Source organism: Pipistrellus hanaki, assembly GCF_964339955.1.
Source record: "Pipistrellus hanaki genome assembly, chromosome: 18".
NCBI lineage: Eukaryota > Metazoa > Chordata > Mammalia > Chiroptera > Vespertilionidae > Pipistrellus > Pipistrellus hanaki.
The window spans coordinates 4144484-4162500 of record NC_140520.1 but is presented as its reverse complement, the minus strand read 5'-3'; the positions used below and the strand labels follow the sequence as shown (position 1 = coordinate 4162500).

The 18017-nt window shown below is 47.7% G+C and overlaps 2 protein-coding genes across 2 annotated transcripts in view; one reads left to right on the top strand and one right to left on the bottom strand.

The window, feature by feature from the left end:
- Positions 1-18017, top strand: part of LOC311612903 (chymosin-like) — a 188406-nt gene that overhangs the window by 100034 nt on the left and 70355 nt on the right. The window lies entirely within an intron of this gene.
- KCNA3 (potassium voltage-gated channel subfamily A member 3) lies at positions 2205-16019 on the bottom strand. The gene is made up of 2 exons (XM_084866225.1): positions 12548-16019; positions 2205-5573 (listed from the first exon to the last, which is right to left on the bottom strand). The coding sequence occupies exon 1, from the start codon at positions 15891-15893 to the stop codon at positions 14253-14255; it is 1641 nt and encodes a 546-aa protein (XP_084722351.1). The 5' UTR covers positions 15894-16019; the 3' UTR covers positions 2205-5573; positions 12548-14252.

Sequence of the window (18017 nt, the reverse complement as noted above, 5' to 3'; positions counted from 1 at the left end):
ATTGATTTTTTTTTTACAGAGAGGAAGGGAGATGGATAGAGAGTTAGAAACATCGATGAGAGAGAAACATCGATCAGCTGCCTCCTGCACGCTCCCCACTGAGGATGTGCCCCTAACCAAGGTACATGCCCTTGACCAGAATCGAACCTGGGACCCCTCAGTCTGCAGGCCGATACTCTATCCATTGAGCCAAACCGGTTAGGGCTCATATAGAATTAAACTTAGGTCAAAGTTTTAAAGAAAATGGCAGTGATGGCCGGGGGGGGGGGGGGGGGGCGATGATGAAAAAGGTGAACAGTGTCAAGAACATGGGATTCATATTTAAAAGATTCTTTTGATGATGTTGATGTTAATGAGTATGTTTTTGTTTTTAATAAAATGTAATGACTGTGTCAATATTGGGAAAAGAAAAGAACATGGGATTCAGAACCATTTGCTGGCATACAATCTTGGACAAGTCACTTGATCTTTCTGAAAACCTTGGTTGTTTAATCTCTGAGCTCCAGGTGGTCTTATTACTTCATATAGATACTTTAAAGATGAAACAAAACAGGTAAGTGATCTTTGCAAAGTTTGAGATAATAAATGTTAGACATCTCTATAAAAAAATTGAGGATATTATTCTGACACCTACATAATTACTATCTGTAGAGGATTTCAAAAATGGATTATTACATGAAACATATTACATGAAATTATACACATGTTTGCTTTCCCTTGTATATATTATATAGCTATAGATGAACTTTTAAACAAAACTTATACCATTTTATGGGGCATTTCCCAAAATGGTCTATGCAGTGCTTTTACAATTGAGTACAAAAAAAAAAAAAAAAGAGAGGATATTTCTATTTGGTTTATAATCATATAATTTTATGGCATTGAGGAAAAGCACTTGGACAGTTTTCAGTAAACTACATACTTACCCTCCCCACCCCAACCCTGGCACTGAGGGATCACACCATGGAAACGAGTTACCAGAGAAGATATTACTGTGGTCTGATTTCGTGTGGTCAGTTCACAAACGTGTAGCAAGATACACTATTACTAGGATATGCGAGAATCACCAGTTAGCCAATTTCATTCTTGAAAAATGGGTAAAATGACTTCTCACAAAGCTCACAGACACTGGATACACAGGAGATTCAATGCAACCTAAAGCGAAACTTCAGATTCACAAAACCACCGTGAGCAAACGAAACATGTCAAGTAATTGCTCCACTAGGCACAATGCACATTTCCTGTGATGACTGAGGCCTGGCAAAGCGGCCCCCTTCTCTAAATGGGAGGACAGAAGACTACCCTGGACAGATAATCCCAGCATGATAAAACATTTCTGTATTATTCCAATGGACGGCTATTGTTTTAACAATTTCCTGTGTGTCCATGTTTTGGCTTCTTTCTATTCTAGTCTCTACCATTCTAGGAAAACCAGCAACCAGAATATACTCTTGTTTTTCAATGGATAGAATGATCTCTGATCTATGTTGTACAAAACCTATAACTCCTCTTTTTCCAACTGTCCGCTAAAGCCAAACAATTTGGGTTTTTCCCTGAATTATTTTCTCACTCCTGAGCAAAATGAATTACCATATGGCTCTACTGGCCTTATTTGTATTCACAAAAATGGACAAAATCTGTGAATATTCTTTTAAATCATAACCATTGCTTCTGGGTCATTACTCTTTTTTAAAAAAAAAAAAATTTTTTTCTCACTACAAGTAAACACACTCTGCCTCTGCCTTAAGTTTGTATCTTTTTATTATTTTAAATATATTTTTATTATTTTCAGAGAGTAAGGAAGAGAGAGAGAGAGAGAGAGAGAGAAACATTAATGATGAGAGAGAACCATTGATCGGCTGCCTCCCGCAAGCCCCCCACTGGGGACTGAACCCGCAGCCTGGGCATGTATCCTTGACCAGAATCGAACCTGGGACTCTTCAGTCCGCAGGGCGATGCTTTATCCACTGAGCCAAATTAGCGAGGGCGGGCACTCCCTTTTCAATGTGCCCAAAATGCACCCTGTAACCAGCTACAGTTCATTGGTGAGCATTATCTATTTAACTCTGACTCAGTGAGTGATTATTAAAACACAAGCATTTAAATGGAAGTTTCACCGGAATGGAGATTTTGCTTGGGTAACTAACTCAACATTCAAAGACGAAATATGAAATCATAACAAACAAACCGTGGTCAAAATGAAGGTAAGGCCAGCTTTTTTTTTATTATTATTATTATCTAGCTGAGGTCCACTGGCCCTATCAGAATTAGGAGTGCTTGGATATGCAGTCTGTTAGGTCCCATGAGGAGAGCTAGGCGGTATCTTAGTGACTGGAGAGAAACAACGTGTACCTGTAAACAACCTGAAAATGTTCACGCACTCTCAGCAAGGCACAGACACATGCAAATGACTGAATTTAACGTCTTCGCTGTTCAGATCAAGAAAAATTGGGGCTCAGAGAGATGAAAGGGACTTTTCTGGGGCCCAGGGCACTTCCTGGCAGGCACTGCTCCTCCCCAACTAATTCTTGTGCAGAAAGAGCCAAGAGATTGTAAGGCAGACACTCCTGCCCCCAGCCTCTTCCCACCTCCTGCAGGATGGTGGTGTAGGCTGTGCAGTGTTCCACAGACTATTTCAAACACCTTCACAGCTAATGGAATGTGACAGAAAACCTCCCCTGCGTTTCCTTCATCTGTCCCCATTCTGCAGAGTGACTTGTCTACTGTGTCATGATCCCATTACAGACCTGGGACCATTCTTACGGGAGAGAAAAAAAAAAAAATCCTATGTCCTCTTCTCATCATCAACTTGAAGAACCACAGGACACTTTTGAGGCCCATGTCTCACTTGGGTTTATTCTCTCCTGGAAAAGGGTTTTGGGGGCTATCAACCCAGCACCCCCATTTGGCAACTCAGGAAACTGAAGCCTAGCCCTGGTAAGTGACTAGGGCCCCACAGGTAGGATGTGGCCAAGAACGCTGGTCTCCCGATAGCTAAACCGATGCTCTTTCTACCGCCCATTCAGTGAACCAGACCGGATAGGATGGTTTACCCATCTGGTGCCATTCTGTGCTTTTATAGCAAAAGTCCTGATTTTGTCCTTATTTGACACTGTAGCCTGTAATAATAATAATAGTGCAGAAAGGATATTACATATACTATAATGCTTAAAGTTGTCACTGGTGTTTAAGGAAGGTAGTTCCTGTGTCTGTTTTTGGAACACCTACAGGTTCTTATTAAAACAGTAGAGGCCCGGTGCATGAAATTCGTGCACTGGGGAGGGTGTCCCCCAGCCCAGCCTGCACCCTCACCAATCTGGGACCCCTCAGAGGCTGTCAGACTGCAGGTGTAGGCCCAATCCCTGTGGATCATCCCTCTCACAACCCAGGACTGCTGGCTCCTAGCCACTCACCTGCCTGACTGATTGCCTCCTAACTGCTCCCTTGCAGGACTGATTGACACCTAACCGCTCCTCTGCCAGCGTGATGGCCCCCAACTACCCACCCCTGCTGGCCTGATCACCCCAAAGCCTTTTATTAATATAGATATGAATGTCTAAGACCTCTGAGAAGATAGTTGATGGATTTGTGTCAATCATCCCAATAGCTCTGTGAATGACTCTACTGCTGGGCATCAGTTATGAGTTTTTGGTGACTGGAATGGACTAACTGTTCTCTGGGCAGTGCCTCTATGACCTGGGTTAACACAGAAGAAAAACATGGCAGTGGCTACTCCAATTTTTACTCTAATTACAAACCATCCAGATTGGAGGTTCACACAGCTCAAATCTGAGGTGGCCTTCACTCTCTGACTTCACTTTTTCCTAGATTGATAGGATCCCACAGTTTTGACCAGAAAAATAACCAGCAAATTGTGTAAAATTAAATGTTGACATTGCCTCAAAAGAAAGCTCCCTGCATTTTAGCTCCTATTCATCTGTTTTACTGCTGTTAGAAGTTTATACCCGGCCAGTGTGGCTCAGTGGGTGAGCATCAGCCTATGAGCCAGGAGATCAGGCTTGATTCCCAGTCAGGGCAAATGCCCAGGTTGTGGGGCTGGCAAGACGCAACTGATCAATGATTCTCTCTCATCATTGATGTTTTTTTCTCTCTCTCTTTCCCTCTCCCTTCCTCTCTGAAATCAATAAAAATATATTTTATAAAAAAAAAAAAGTTTGTGTCAGCTACTGGTTCTTATATTTTAATAATGAAATTCATCACCTATATTTCCTTCCACAGAGGAGCAAAAAGTATTATCATCCTAGCTTTGCTACCAAAATATTTTGATGGGAATTAAAATTCTACAATTGCTCTTATTATAACTTAGCATTGTTATGCATTTGAATAACAGGAGACTGGTTCATTATTCATGCATCCACTCAGGTATATTTGGAAAATAAAATATGGAAATGAGAAAAAGTCTTTTTTTTATGCTAAATGTTCACAGTTTGACTTTCCATAAGGCTTATTAAATAATATACAAATAGCTACCATTCTGCTGCAATGTCACAGTCGCTACATGAATAATGGCACAGAAGGGAACTGTCCCCCGTGGGAAATCTTCATGACCTCCTACGTCTCTTTTCCAACTAAAACTTGGCTGTTTTTTTATTGATAAAAGTTTCATTTCTAAAAGAATATAAAAATAGAAAATGAATCAAGAAAGCTTTTACATATACAGTTTTGAAGGACACTCTATAAACATTAGATGAGATGCTGTATACAGCCTTAGGAATGTGCTTTGTCTCACCACGCCGGACACCGCATAAACACAAAACTGCGTGAGTATCTGCCACGTACGCTGTGGAAAAGCATAACGCAATGTTGACTATTTAGCTAAGACGGACCACTTAAACATACAGTAAGTACTAATAACATACTATCTTCAAAGTGAAGCTCAGCTAACACCTGCCTACACGATTCGTTTGCAAACCTACCCTTTTTAATGAAAAAATAAGAGAATGTTGAATCAAGCAAGGCACATTTTCTTTTAGGCAAGTCTGTCCCGAACGCCATTCACCTGGGCACAGTGTACATTTCACTTACTCACGGGGAGACGGGCTAATGTATGCACGGGAGCCTTTGGTACAGATCACAGTCATCAACAAAGTCGCACGGAAGCCAGGACACGGAAGATAACGTTAATGTATCTCGTGATTAAACACAGTCCGGTGATTAGCTGAAAGCAGAAACACAGTCCTAGCTGGCTTGTCGGAAACACACACTTAGGTTCTCTTGATCAGCAATGCTGCTTAGTTTTTGGATCATTGGATTTCATCAAAACGTCAAGAGGTTGAAGTGATACCCTAAGATTGTTGACGTGCTTCTTTCTTTCTCTCCAGATGTATAGCTTTTGTATTGCATACGACGTGAGGAAGATTCTCAGAGCTCTTTCCCTTGCAGAATGCATTCGCTGGAGACATGTTATTTAATGTCAACGAAAGCAGACTATGGCTGGCAGGCAGCTCATGGCCCACCAGGGACAGACCCAACACCACATTCTTGAGCTAGACAGGGAAAGACAGGAGCGTCCAGCTGGTCAGCGTGGCTCTCTATGTGGGCTCTTCAGGCATCTGTTGGCAGAGTACACACGATGAATTTACTATATATTTAGTTATTTAAAAATTATAGACCTCACGTCAGTATAAAACATTCTATCCATTATACTCTTAAAAACTGTGGTGTGTTTTCTTACAGTTACCCTGAAAAGTTTAAGCAATTTCATTCTCTAACCGTATTAACTACATAGTGAATGCTTTTAACTTATGTTAGAAGTTTCAGAGCATCCTGAAATGATGAGCTTTCCCCCCGTATTGAATAATGACCTCCACACGCAACCCAAACCAATGTGACCGTCTGCTTTTTGAACAGGAAAATTTATCCACATCTTTAGAATCATCTGAAAGATTTGAGCGCCTACTCTTTTTTTTTTTTTTTTAATGTATGTATGCATTTTCTCAATGTTATGGAGGGGGGAAGAGGAGAGGAGAGGAGAGGAAAGGAGAGGAGAGGAGAGGAGAGGGGAGGGGAGGGGAGGGGGGGAGGGGGGGAGGGGAGGGGAGGGGAGGAGAGGAGAGGAGATGAGAGGAGAAGAAAGAAGGAGAGGAGAGGAGAGGAAAGGAGAGGAGGAGGGGAGGGGAGGGGAGGGGAGGGGAGGGGAGAGAGAGAGAGAGAGAGAGAGAGAGAGAGAGAGAGAGAGGAAACCGTTTCAAAAGAGTACTGTGAAAACCATATTCTAGGTGCTAGATGTCATCTCTATAGTTTATCTTGTCATTACAAAGTATTCTAAAATCTGCCGATCCTTTGAAATATGACCTTTGCAGTTGGGTGCCCTTTAAGAAATCACAAATTGAGACAATAACCACTCAGCCAAGGCCAGTAGAGAACAAAGACATAAAAGTTCAAGGTTTGGTGCTCTCCTCTTCCAACTACAAAAAAATGATAATAATAATAATAATAATAATAATAATAATAATTTAGAAATGCTGACAATAAAGTAGCTCTTAAAAGTAGCACAAGGCAGCATAATTATCTTGTTTAATGTTACATCCAGAGTCCAGGATGGTGCCTGGCCCAGAGGAGACACTTCATATGTTGAATGAATAAGTAAATCCCTACCACTTTGCCGCGTGACACACAGAACGTACTCAGTAAATATAGGTTGAATGAATAAATGGATATGTAACCATTCAATTTAGGCACACTCTAGAGATTCACTAACTACATCCTGTATAATAAAAGGCTAATATGCAAATTATCCCCTCGACCAGGAGTTCGACCAGGGGGCGGGGCCGGCCTACTAACTGCCTGTGGCCCCTTCCCCCAGCCAGTCCCATCCCTGATTGGCTCCCCCACTCCCCAGTCTGGGGGTGTGTGTGTGGCCAGACCTCACCTGTGCACGAATTTGTGCACTGGGCCTCTATATAAAGAATACTTATAAAGTCAAAAACAGAAAATGCTAGGCCCAGCACCAGCCTTCCGTGTGTGACTATTACCCATCATGGCACTCAGAGAAGCAAGCTTTTAGCGGGTGTCTCAGATGCAGTGGAAACGCCTACCGATGATAATCTGGAATTCGTGCTTTTTACAGAAGCGTCACCCACTCACTGGACTACCTGTTGCACGTCTACTATGTGCTGGGTAAGCAGCCAGTGACGTTATCCTCACTGACTGGGAATACACCTGATCTTCCTTCATGGGAGATGGAACTTCTTACCACTAGTCTGTGTTGGAAAAGCAAGAGCACATTCTTGCCTCACAGTATGCTTCATTTTCATTGCAGAGTTTGAAAATTATAGTAGTCTCACAGCTATTAATGACTACTAATTACAAGAAATTACAAGGACCATGAATGATTTTATTTCCTAAGTGCCTAGCGCTGGCTCAGTGCTACTGGAGTTTTGGTTCTCTGGAGCTGGTTCTGGTAAGCTCTTCTTGTCTGCTACCGTTACAACCTTTCTATACAAGGGCGTGGGCTTTTTCTTTCTTTTCTTTTTTTTCTTCTTCATGTGTTTGTACCTGTCTCAATGCGCTTGGGATTCTTAAAAAAGTAGGGTACAGTTTGGTACTCTGCTAGACTGTGGGTATGGAGAGAGTTGCAATTCAATAGAAACATAAGACACAAGTGACGTTTGGACACTAATCATAATGTTTCTATTAGCGGCTCAGGAATGGGTTGAAGGGCTGAGAAGAGGGCACGTGGCCTTAACTATCAAAAGCAACTCTTCAGCTCTGGCTGGTTTGGCTCAGTGGATAGAGCGTCATCCTGCAGACTGAAGAGTCCCAGGTTCGATTCTGGTCAAGGGCATGTGCCTGGGTTGCAGGCTTGATCCCTATTAGGGGACTTTCAGGAGGCAGCTAATTAATGCTTCTCTCTCATCATTGATGTTTCTATCTCCCTTTCCCTCTCCCTTCCTCTCTGAAATCAATAAAGACATATATATATATATATATTTTAAAGCAACTCTACAAAAAGAAAGGAAGTGTGATAGAAAATAGTGATCTATAATTGAAGATATGTGGCCAACCAAATGTTCTAAAATATAAAGCAAGAAAAGAAGATAAGAACAGTCAAATTTCTACAATTACCAAGTTTCTGAAGGAGTAATTGGACCTTTAAGAGGGCCTGTGTGAAAGAGGCACAGAAACCCAGCTTCCTTCCTTGGCAGCCTTTCTAACATACAAGCATGAGGAAAGGCCGAATCCTCCCCTGACGTGGGCTTTCCGGGAACTTGGCTTTCTTGTGTCTATACGTTGACATCTATTAAATAACTCAGTGTTGGCCACAAACCAACAAGTCCTACGAATTCTAACAACTAAAGAGTCATAAATTAGCCCCAAGGACTAGCGAGATGTCTTGCTCATTTAGGTATAATTAATTCTCTGATTGGCCTCTTGGAAATTATGTACTCTTGGCAAGTCAAAAAAGTTGAAGCTCACTCAGTAATTAAAGCAGGTAATGAGCTAAGATGTGGGCTGAGTGACAAATCTGGAAAGTCCCGGGGAAATGAGCTGTGAGTTGTGTTCAGCTCTACTTTGAGCAGAGTTTAGGTCTACCACCAACACACACTCTCAGTTCACAGCTGCCTGTGAAATACACGGATCTTTTATAAACAATTAAAAAAAATAGCTGCAGGTAAAAGATTCAGAGGATCTTGGAATAAAGCAACTCCAGCACAGTTCTTACTTGGGGAAAGTAAGGTGATTAACTTGTCTAAATCATTTAAATTCTATTTCAGGGTGACTGTGAGCGTGTAAAGATGCTGTCTGCAAGCATGTCAAACTTGCGGCCCGCGGGCCTACAGCATTGGCCATTTTCTGGCAGGAGACTAGGAGGCCCATCTCAACAGCAAGGTTTGGGCTCTGCTTGGCTTCCCATCCCTTCTTCCTGCCTCCTCTGATCTCTCTCTCAAAGGTTATCAACCACTCCCTGCAGTTATAAAACAAACAAACAAACAAACAAACAAAACACCGAAAAACAAGCAAGTTCATCAATATACAGAAAGTTGCCTAACAAACTACAGGACATTGGCTCTAGGAAAAAAAGTTTCGGCCTCCTTAGTTTAGGCCAAATACAAAGAAAAAACCCCAAAAAACTGGCCTCCAGGCAAGCCAGCATTCCTCCATTCTGATGCCCTCCCCTCCGGCTCAGAGCTGCTGTCTGCAGACTGGGGGCTTGGGTTCTGCTTAGCATTGCTGAGTGGGCAGGACTCTCACTTCTACTCACAGCTGAGGGGTGGGAAGGACTTGGCAGGTGCTGCGGAAAACGTTGACATTTTAAATGTATAGAAGTCAGCGAATTACAGTTCTGATTCTCCCAGGACTAGACTATTGGTAATGGCTTTACTAATAGTCTATAGAGTCAATATAGACTATTTGACTTTATAGACTACTAGGAAAGCCATTACTTGAGTACATTATATGGCACAGAGGTTAGTAACATGTGTTACGTCAATAAACCATAACTTTCAATTTCTTCATCCTGTGCATTTAAAGTGTCAACTCCGACATTGGATTGCAAAGTTTAGAAATAGCCGCTCTAACACGGCCCTCTTATGTGTAGCTGTTGGTGGTTAGGTCACTATATTTGGTGGGCATTTGAATCTGGTAACACCATAAAAGAAATAAAATAGCCCTAGCTGGTTTGGCTGAGTGCATAGAGTCGGCCTGGGGAATGAAGGGTCCCAGGTTCGATTCCGGTCAAGGGCACATGCCTGGGTTGCAGGCTTGATCAAAGGTAGGCAACCAATCAATGATTCTCTCTCATCATTGATGTTTCTATCTCTCTCACCCTCTTCCCTCCTCTCTGAAATCAATAAAAATATTTTTAAAGAAAGAAATAAAATAATATTAATGTTTATCTCTAGGTTCACCAGCTGCGGGTATAGAGATTTCCCCCAGCGTGTGGACGGGTGTGTATTGACCCGGTCGCCCCTCCTTCCATGGATTATTTGCACACACAGACCTATGTATGTGCACCGTCCAACATCCAAGACATGCTCAGCACCGAAGTCTCTCTGGCCTGTGCAAACGTAGACTCATTAGCATTTTTGCTCTTAAGTCCAAATCACTGCCCATTTTCATTTCGCTAAATTGGATTTCGGACATGAGAGAAGAGGCTAAGGCTATTTTGTGGGACAAAATTATATTCTAATGTTTTGTTGCGGATGGATGCTCTTATAAAGCAACAATGCCACCAACTGCAATGAGCCGGCACTCCCCTGCTTTCAACCCTTTTGTTCCCAGTAATTCCTCCCTTCTTGGGAAGAGGGAGTCAAATGTTTACACCACTTGCTGGCACGGATCGCTAGGAACCTCAGCAAAGGGCGAGGAGGCGGGAAAATCACAATTTGCACAATGCCATCATTTCCTGTGGAGGAAAGCAAGTGGAAGTAGGAAATGAATCTTCAAACTGGAAAATATCCATTGTCTTAGCAGAGACACCACTGTGACTGACTACACTTTCTGAGCACAGAAGCAAGTCCAGATCCATCCATCATATAAGAAAGTCACCCTTTCTCCCGGAAAAGCCTACCTCTTCGTCCAATTTGAATAACGTATATTCGATCCCTGTGGCTTAAATGTATCTGATGATTAGAAAAGGGTTAATCTCCAGGATACTGAAAGAAGTAGGTTTCTGGAGATGGGCTCTTTATAGGAATTCACTGATTAGTTACATGGGCTGAAGTCAAATTTGAAAGCATAAGGAATTCATTTGCTCAATCTCTTTCAAGTCATCCAATTAAAGGTACAGGTGTTGGTGGTGGGGGGAGAATGACTTGGTTTTAAATTTAAATTATAGCTGGGTCTCTTGCTAGCTGTGGCATCTCAGGGAAATCATTTAACCTTAACCATCTATTCTTACCCTCCTAAAATGGGGTTAATACCACAAACCTGCCGAGTTAAGTGTCAAGGACACGGTGACCTTTAATAAATGGGAATTATTCCTGTGATGTAGAATGTAAATAGGAAGACACTGATTATGTATTTCATATCATTCACCAAGTTCGGTATTAATTACACAAAGAGAGTGAATAACGATCACAATAATAATGCAATCTCTTAGCAAATTATATAATGCAGTCATGTGATCTCTTAGCAAAACCTCTGCTGCATAGCATGCAACTTACCCTTTCTGAGTAGCATACCTGAATTAACAATGAATAGTCGCAGCACCCTAGGAGGTACTATTTATTAACCTCATTTTACAAACAAGGACTCTGAGGCACAGAGAGGCTCAGTAATTTGCTCAAGGTCGAACAGCAGAGTCAGGGTTCAAGCCCTGGCAATACAACTGCAGAGCTTATGCATTAAGCCACTTCACTAAAAGCCTGAGAAGAACATTAATGTAACATCATCACGACTCACCCATCAAATACAGGTATGTAAGGAAATACATACAAGAAGCTACATTCTGTGCTGGACACAGAACCTATAACCTTCAAGAAGCTAACACTATGGCAACTAGAATCAATTATCCTACCCCAAAGCTAGGACTCTAAAGCCATATTTCTCTGGATTTAAAAAAGGGTCTCATTTGTATTACTATTATCTAACAGCCATACATTTCCAAAAATTGTGGCACAACCATCGGCTACTTATAGAGCTTTTCTACATCTTCCCAAAAACATGAATAAAACCGTTTGTTCATCCCTAAGGTCTTTTAAAAACAGACCCAGAATTTATCTTTATGTTCTTACTAGTGTGTGTCTAGCATGTAACCACCAACAGAGGTCATACACAGAATTCCTGGTCATCAACACCACCACAAATTGGTCAAAAGGTAGATCCATGTTAAAAGCAGCTCAAATCAGCAGCAAAAGCAACTAGGCAAAGGGGTCCTATCTCGATGCACAGAGGTAAGAACAATGATGCTAAGACCAGCCACGTAGATTTCTTTTCTCTTCCCTCTTTTATTGTCTTAGTATTATTTTTCACTGTCTTAAAGCACCAACAGTAACTAACAGAAGTAGGCTTCTGACTGCCTGAAAAGTATTTTATAAGCTTTAAAATAGGGCTACTCTCACCGGCTCTAGGAGAGAATAACTTACAACCTATCAAAACCAAAAAAATAGTTGTGAGAAATGAATGTCTATAATGTGTATGCAGTTATTTATGTTAAAGGGAATTGTCATCTTCATGCCATTTTAACCATTTTTGTCCCAAAGAATTGTACTACAAATGAAGCACACGAACACTGGGACAATCAGCTAACGGCAGTAGCTTCTGCCTTTTAATTCCTTTTTAAGGGGAAACAGGCTGTTCAGAAGCCAAGTGGGTTAGTGAAAGGAATGGCACCATTTTCAGGTCAGTGCGGGGGAAGGCTAAGTAGCAATGATTTTTTTTTTTTTTCTTCAGGAAACAGTGGAAGGACAGCTAGCAGCCCGGAAATCAAATGGAAACAGTGTCCCAAATGATCAGAAAAAGGCACCCAGCAGGTAATTCACAGGGAACTACTGGTTTTGCAAATATCACCAATAAGGACACGAATGGCACTGCCGCTTCCCGGACAAGAGGGCAGTGCGCCTGGCGGCCCCACGCTGCTCACCTGGGTGGTCCGTCTCCTGGCAGCCCGGGCACCTGCTGGAACGTGACGGCATGGCCCCAAGCTCCGGTCACTTCCCGTCCCTCCTTTTTATTGACTGTCTGCCCTTCCCTCAGTCACAAACACGCATCCTTCCTAATGTGCGGTTTTATTTAGCTTTCCAAGTGCCGTGACGGTGACGGTGTTGTGGAATCTGTTTTTGTTTTTTGTTTTTGTTTTTCTTTTTTTCTGCTGTTAAAGGGGACATCTGAAGGTCCCTTGGAGCAAGGTTTCGGATACGCAGATTGAATCTTCCATTGGATTATGTACAGAACACCTTCTGTCTGCTTTTTAAAAAATTTTTTTATTTCATTGGTTGCCTGGAAACTTCTTGGTGAAAGAAAACAGCAGAGAAGCAGCTTTTGAAATTATTGCCTCGTTACTCACATTTCATTCAAGTCACGCCTGATTGTGGTGTCAACCTAACATCCCAAAGATGCTATCTTCCTTCTCTATTCAGTCATTAGAGGGTGATGGCAATGCTTTTCTTCTGTAGTAAAAAATATATATGTGCATTTTGTGAGTCATTTCGCCACCTTGGCATCGCAGCCTTCGTTTGTGCGGTTTATTCAAACAGTGCTTTTTCCTTATGAAAACGTGTGAAGTAGGAACCATCTGGAAAGGTTACTGTGGAAACGGCAGGGGCTAGGAGGGGCAGGGACAGAGAGCAAGAGATGCCATGACAACCTTTTTCGGGTTTCCTAGGAAACCCGGGTTGCTATGGAAACTGCATCAGCCGGTTGGAATTAGTAACTTCCGCTGGAAGGAATGTCTGCAGCTTTAATCTCCTTGTGATACCGCAGGAGCTCCTCTCTCAGATGCAATAGGACATTTTTTGTTTGTTTGTTTCTCTCAGCGGCACTGAAAACATCTGTTTCTAGTGGCTGGAACACACACACACACACACACACACGCACACGCACGCACGCACACACCCAGAACTTCACAGGAATCCGTTAGTCTCCTACTTTGGAAATGCCTTACCGAGCCCCAAAGAGCTACAGGAACCAGTCAGATCAGGTTCCCCTTTGGGCAAAGTTGCAGAGATCCTTCAAACTCTAGGCAGGGGGTTTCCGAATAGAATAGAAATTCCAGCCAAAAACCCAAATACACACACAGTCGGCTTATAAGTCTTTCTGATCGGACTTTCCATCCACACATCCACAGTGCCGGCCGGGGGCTCAGCACCCCATCCTGCTGAGTCCGAGGCCCGCGGAGAGGAAGCTCCTCCAGGCGGTGCCTGCCTTACTTAGCAAAGCCACAGCTGCCTTGGCACTCTGAGTTAGACAGTCACTCTAACGGTTCTCAGTTTCATTTCCTCCAGGGATGTACAGGCTGGGTGGTTTTTTTCCCCCTTCCATAGGGCGTGGCCTGGAAATCAAATTCAAAGTTTGCTGCTTGCAATAGTAAGAGAGAGGGAGAGAGAGGGAGAAAAAAAGAGAGAGAGAGAGAGAGAGAGAGCGCTGAGAGAATGCAGCCCCCTTGCAAAAACAGACACCTGTCTCGGTGTGCAGGCGCCGGGGAGGGGGGTGAGGATGAAGTGTGCTTTCCGCTCCTTCATGTCCTTCCCTGGATGGATGGCCGGGAAATGTATAAAAACAAGGGCGCACACAGGCCAGGGTGCACGGTCCACACCACGGGAAGCACAGCGGGTCCCAGGTGCCGGGCGTTACACGTCCGTGAAGATCTTTTTGACGTTGGCACAGGCGTTGGGGTTGGGGTTACTGTTCGTGGCGCAGGCGGCGGCCGGGGTGGAGTTGCCCATTTTGAGGGGCGCCTGCGGGCACGCACTGTGGTTCAGGGCCCCCTCCTCGATCATCATGTACTCCGACTTGCTGAGGGTGGAGTTGCTCCTGGCCTTCCCCAGCTCCTCCTCGGCCCCGGACGGGGACAGGTGCTGGCAGCTGCCCACGTGCATGTACTGGGCCTGCTCCTCGCCCTCCGTCTCCCGGTGGTAGAAGTAGTTGAAGTTGGACACGATCACGGGCACGGGCAGCGCAATGGTGAGCACGCCCGCGATGGCGCAGAGCGAGCCCACGATCTTGCCGCCGATGGTGACCGGGTGCATGTCGCCGTAGCCCACGGTGGTCATGGTGACCACGGCCCACCAGAAGGCGTCGGGGATGCTGGAGAAGCGCGAGGTGGGGTCGTCGGCCTCGGCGAAGTAGACGGCGCTGGAGAAGAGGATGACGCCGATGAAGAGGAAGAAGATCAGGAGGCCCAGCTCGCGCATGGACGCCTTGAGCGTCTGGCCCAGGATCTGCAGGCCCTTGGAGTGGCGGGACAGCTTGAAGATGCGGAAGACGCGCACCAGCCGGATGACCCGCAGGATGGCCAGCGACATGGCCTGCTGCCCGTTGCCCTGGCGCTCGGCCAGCTCCGTGCCCAGCGTGATGAAGTAGGGGATGATGGCCACCACGTCGATGAGGTTCATGATGTTGCGAGAGAAGGCGGCCTTGCTGGGGCAGGCGAAGAAGCGCACCAGCAGCTCGAAGGAGAACCAGATGATGCACAGCGTCTCCACGATGAAGAAGGGGTCGGAGAAGCTGGAGGCCCCGGCGGCGGCGGCGGCCCCGGCCCCCGACGTACCGTTACCCGCGGCGGCGGCGCCCTGGTCCTCCCGCAGCAGCTCGGGCTGCGGCGGCGGCTCGAAGTCGCCCCTCTCGTCGCGGAACTCGGGCAGCGTCTCCAGGCAGAAGATGACGATGGACACGAGGATGACGAGCACGGACACGATGGCGATGCCGCGCGCGGGGCCCGAGCTCTCCGGGTACTCGAAGAGCAGCCACACCTGGCGCTGCAGGTCGCGGCGGGGCAGCGGCCGCTCCTCCTCGCGCAGAAAGCCCTCGTCCTCGCGGAACTTCTCCATGGCCTCGGCGCCCAGCTGGTAGAAGCGGATCTCCTCGGAGAAGATGTCGATGGGCACGTTGACGGGGCGCCGCAGCCGGCCGCCGGACTGGTAGTAGTAGAGGATGGCGTCGAAGCTGGGCCGGTTGCGGTCGAAGAAGTACTCGTTGCGGAGCGGGTCGAAGTAGCGCATGCGGCGCTTGGGGTCGCCCAGGAGGGTCTCGGGGAACTGGCACAGGGTCTTCAGCTGCGTCTCGAAGCGCAGCCCCGAGATGTTGATGACCACCCGCTCCCCGCAGCAGTCCTGGGCGCCGGCGGCGGCGGCGGCGGGCGGCGCGGGCGGCAGCGGCTCGTAGCGGTCACGGTCACCGTCCCCGCCGCCGCCGCCCTCCGGCGGGTCCCCGCCGCCGCCCGCCGCCTCCGGCTCCAGCAGGTGGTCCCCGGGCGCGGGCACCACGGTCATGTCGGGCGGCGGCTCGGGGCCCGCGGCGGACTCGGCGTAGCCGGGGTTGAGCAGGGTGCGGGCGCCGCCGCCGCCGCCGCCGGGGGGGCGCGGGGCCGGGGGGGCGCGGCGGCGGGCGGCGGGCGGCGGCGAGCTCAGCAGGCTGAGATGCTCCTCCATGCGGCGGGCCCCTGCGGCTCCCGCCCGCGCCCGCGCCCAGCCCAGCGCGCCGCCTGTTGCTGCCGCGGCGGCCGCCGGGCTCCGTCTGGCTGCGGAGGGCCCGTGGGCTCCGGGGCGGAGGGAGACGCCTCCCGCCGCCGCCCCCGTTCCCTCCGCCCCCGCCGGCGCGCGTCCGCCGCCTCCCTCCCGGCCCGGGGTCCCCGCCCCTCCGCGCCCGGCCCCGCCTCTCCTCCCCGCCGCCTCCCGGGCCCCCGGGCACCCAGGCACCTTCCGTTAGCGTCCGGGTCCCCCTGCACCTCTCCGGCCCGCTCCGTGCCAGTGCGCGCCCCCGGCCCGCGAGGCCGCGCCCCCGTTGCAGGGCTTCTCCGCCGCCCGGACCCGCGCCGCCGCCCCGCGTCTGCTCCGGAGCCAGCGGGGAGGCGGGCGGTGCGGAGCCCGGAGGTCGGCCGGCTGGCGGCGGCAGGGTGACCCGGGGTCAGCCGGCTGGCGGAGGCGGGCGAGGACGGAGGGAGGGTGGGGATGCGCCCTGGATCTGGAGCCTGGTCCGGGGACGGTGGCAGGCGCGGTGGGTGGGCGCCCCGAGAAGGGAAACCTCCAGGCCCGAGGGCTCTGAATAACGCAGCCCCTGTGTGGGTGAGACGCTGGAGGGAGTGGTGGGTGCTGGTGAGGTTTCACACCCGGGAGTCTGAGAAAATGGGTCATTCCGGGCATTCAGGGACTTGGCTTTGGAGAGGTTAGTTCACACCAACGTCCACAGCGCAGACCCGTTCCAGGCGCGGGGAAGATTGGGGGACCACGTTTCTGGTTGGGCTTGGAGCGGGCAGCCTGGTCTCTGCAGGACTGAGCTTCCCTGAGAGGGGAGGGACAGAGGACATGCACTCGGCGTCCTGAGTCTGTGTTGGGGTGATGGAGAACCGGACACAAACCCTCTGCAGACTGCGTCCCCGCTGTCCGGGCCAGGGGCTTCTCCAGGCGTTAGCGGTGACCCTGCGAGAACATTCGGTCCAAACCTGCCTCTCTGTTGCTTGATTCTGGCCTGGAGATAGGACCTTGCAGTTATCCCCATTTGAACAGAAACCAGTTTTCCAAATTGCTCTGGTCACTTGGAACACGATTTCTCTTTCCGGACAGTTAAGCAAATCCAATTCAGAGTTAACCCCAGGCTTAGAAATGTGTTTTCTGCTTTATCGCTCGGATCCTTTACAAAGGGGGAGTGGTTGTGTAGGCAACTCCTGCACCCATCACGCCTGAGCTGGGGAGTTTGGAGTAAACGTGTGTGTGTGTGTGTGTGTGTGTGTGTGTGTGTGGTGTCATGGAGAGCTGAGGCTAGGTCTCACCCAGTTTGCATTCCCAGCAGCCACCAAAGTGCCTGCCGGGGGCGCTAGTAGGCACTCCTATGTGTCTGTGGAATTGAGTTTCTCAGCAAGTGAGTGTTTACATCCCTATCCACTCCGGAGGGTCAGCATTTCTTGTCTCTGAGCCCAGGACCCCCCGGATTCCTGGGAGGAGGAGGAGGGAGGGGACCCCGGGCTCACAGTCGGGGTACATTCCCCGGTTGGTAATTCCATGGGGTTTCCTCTGCCTCTTCTGGGTGCATCAAGCACCAGTGTTCTTTTCTGTCCTTCGCCCCCGGTCAGGGCCAGGCCCTGCAGGCTGTGACACAGATTGTCAGATGGTCAAAGCGGACCGCCAAGTAACACACTCTCTCCTTACACCACGCCCTGTGTTAGAGCTGGGGGGGTGGGGAGCAGTGAAATCCATCATTCGTATATTTAAGTCTAAGAATAAGACTTACTGCCAGGACAGCTCTTAGAAAGGCAAAGACCCTATTTTTAAAGACCCAAATGTTTCATGCACCTCTCTGCCCGACTTAGAAAGTGATTTATCTCTCCATTTGCAGGAATTAGTACCGAAATTAATATTAATCAACCGCAAGGAAGACCAGGACGGAGCGGGCCCTGTGAT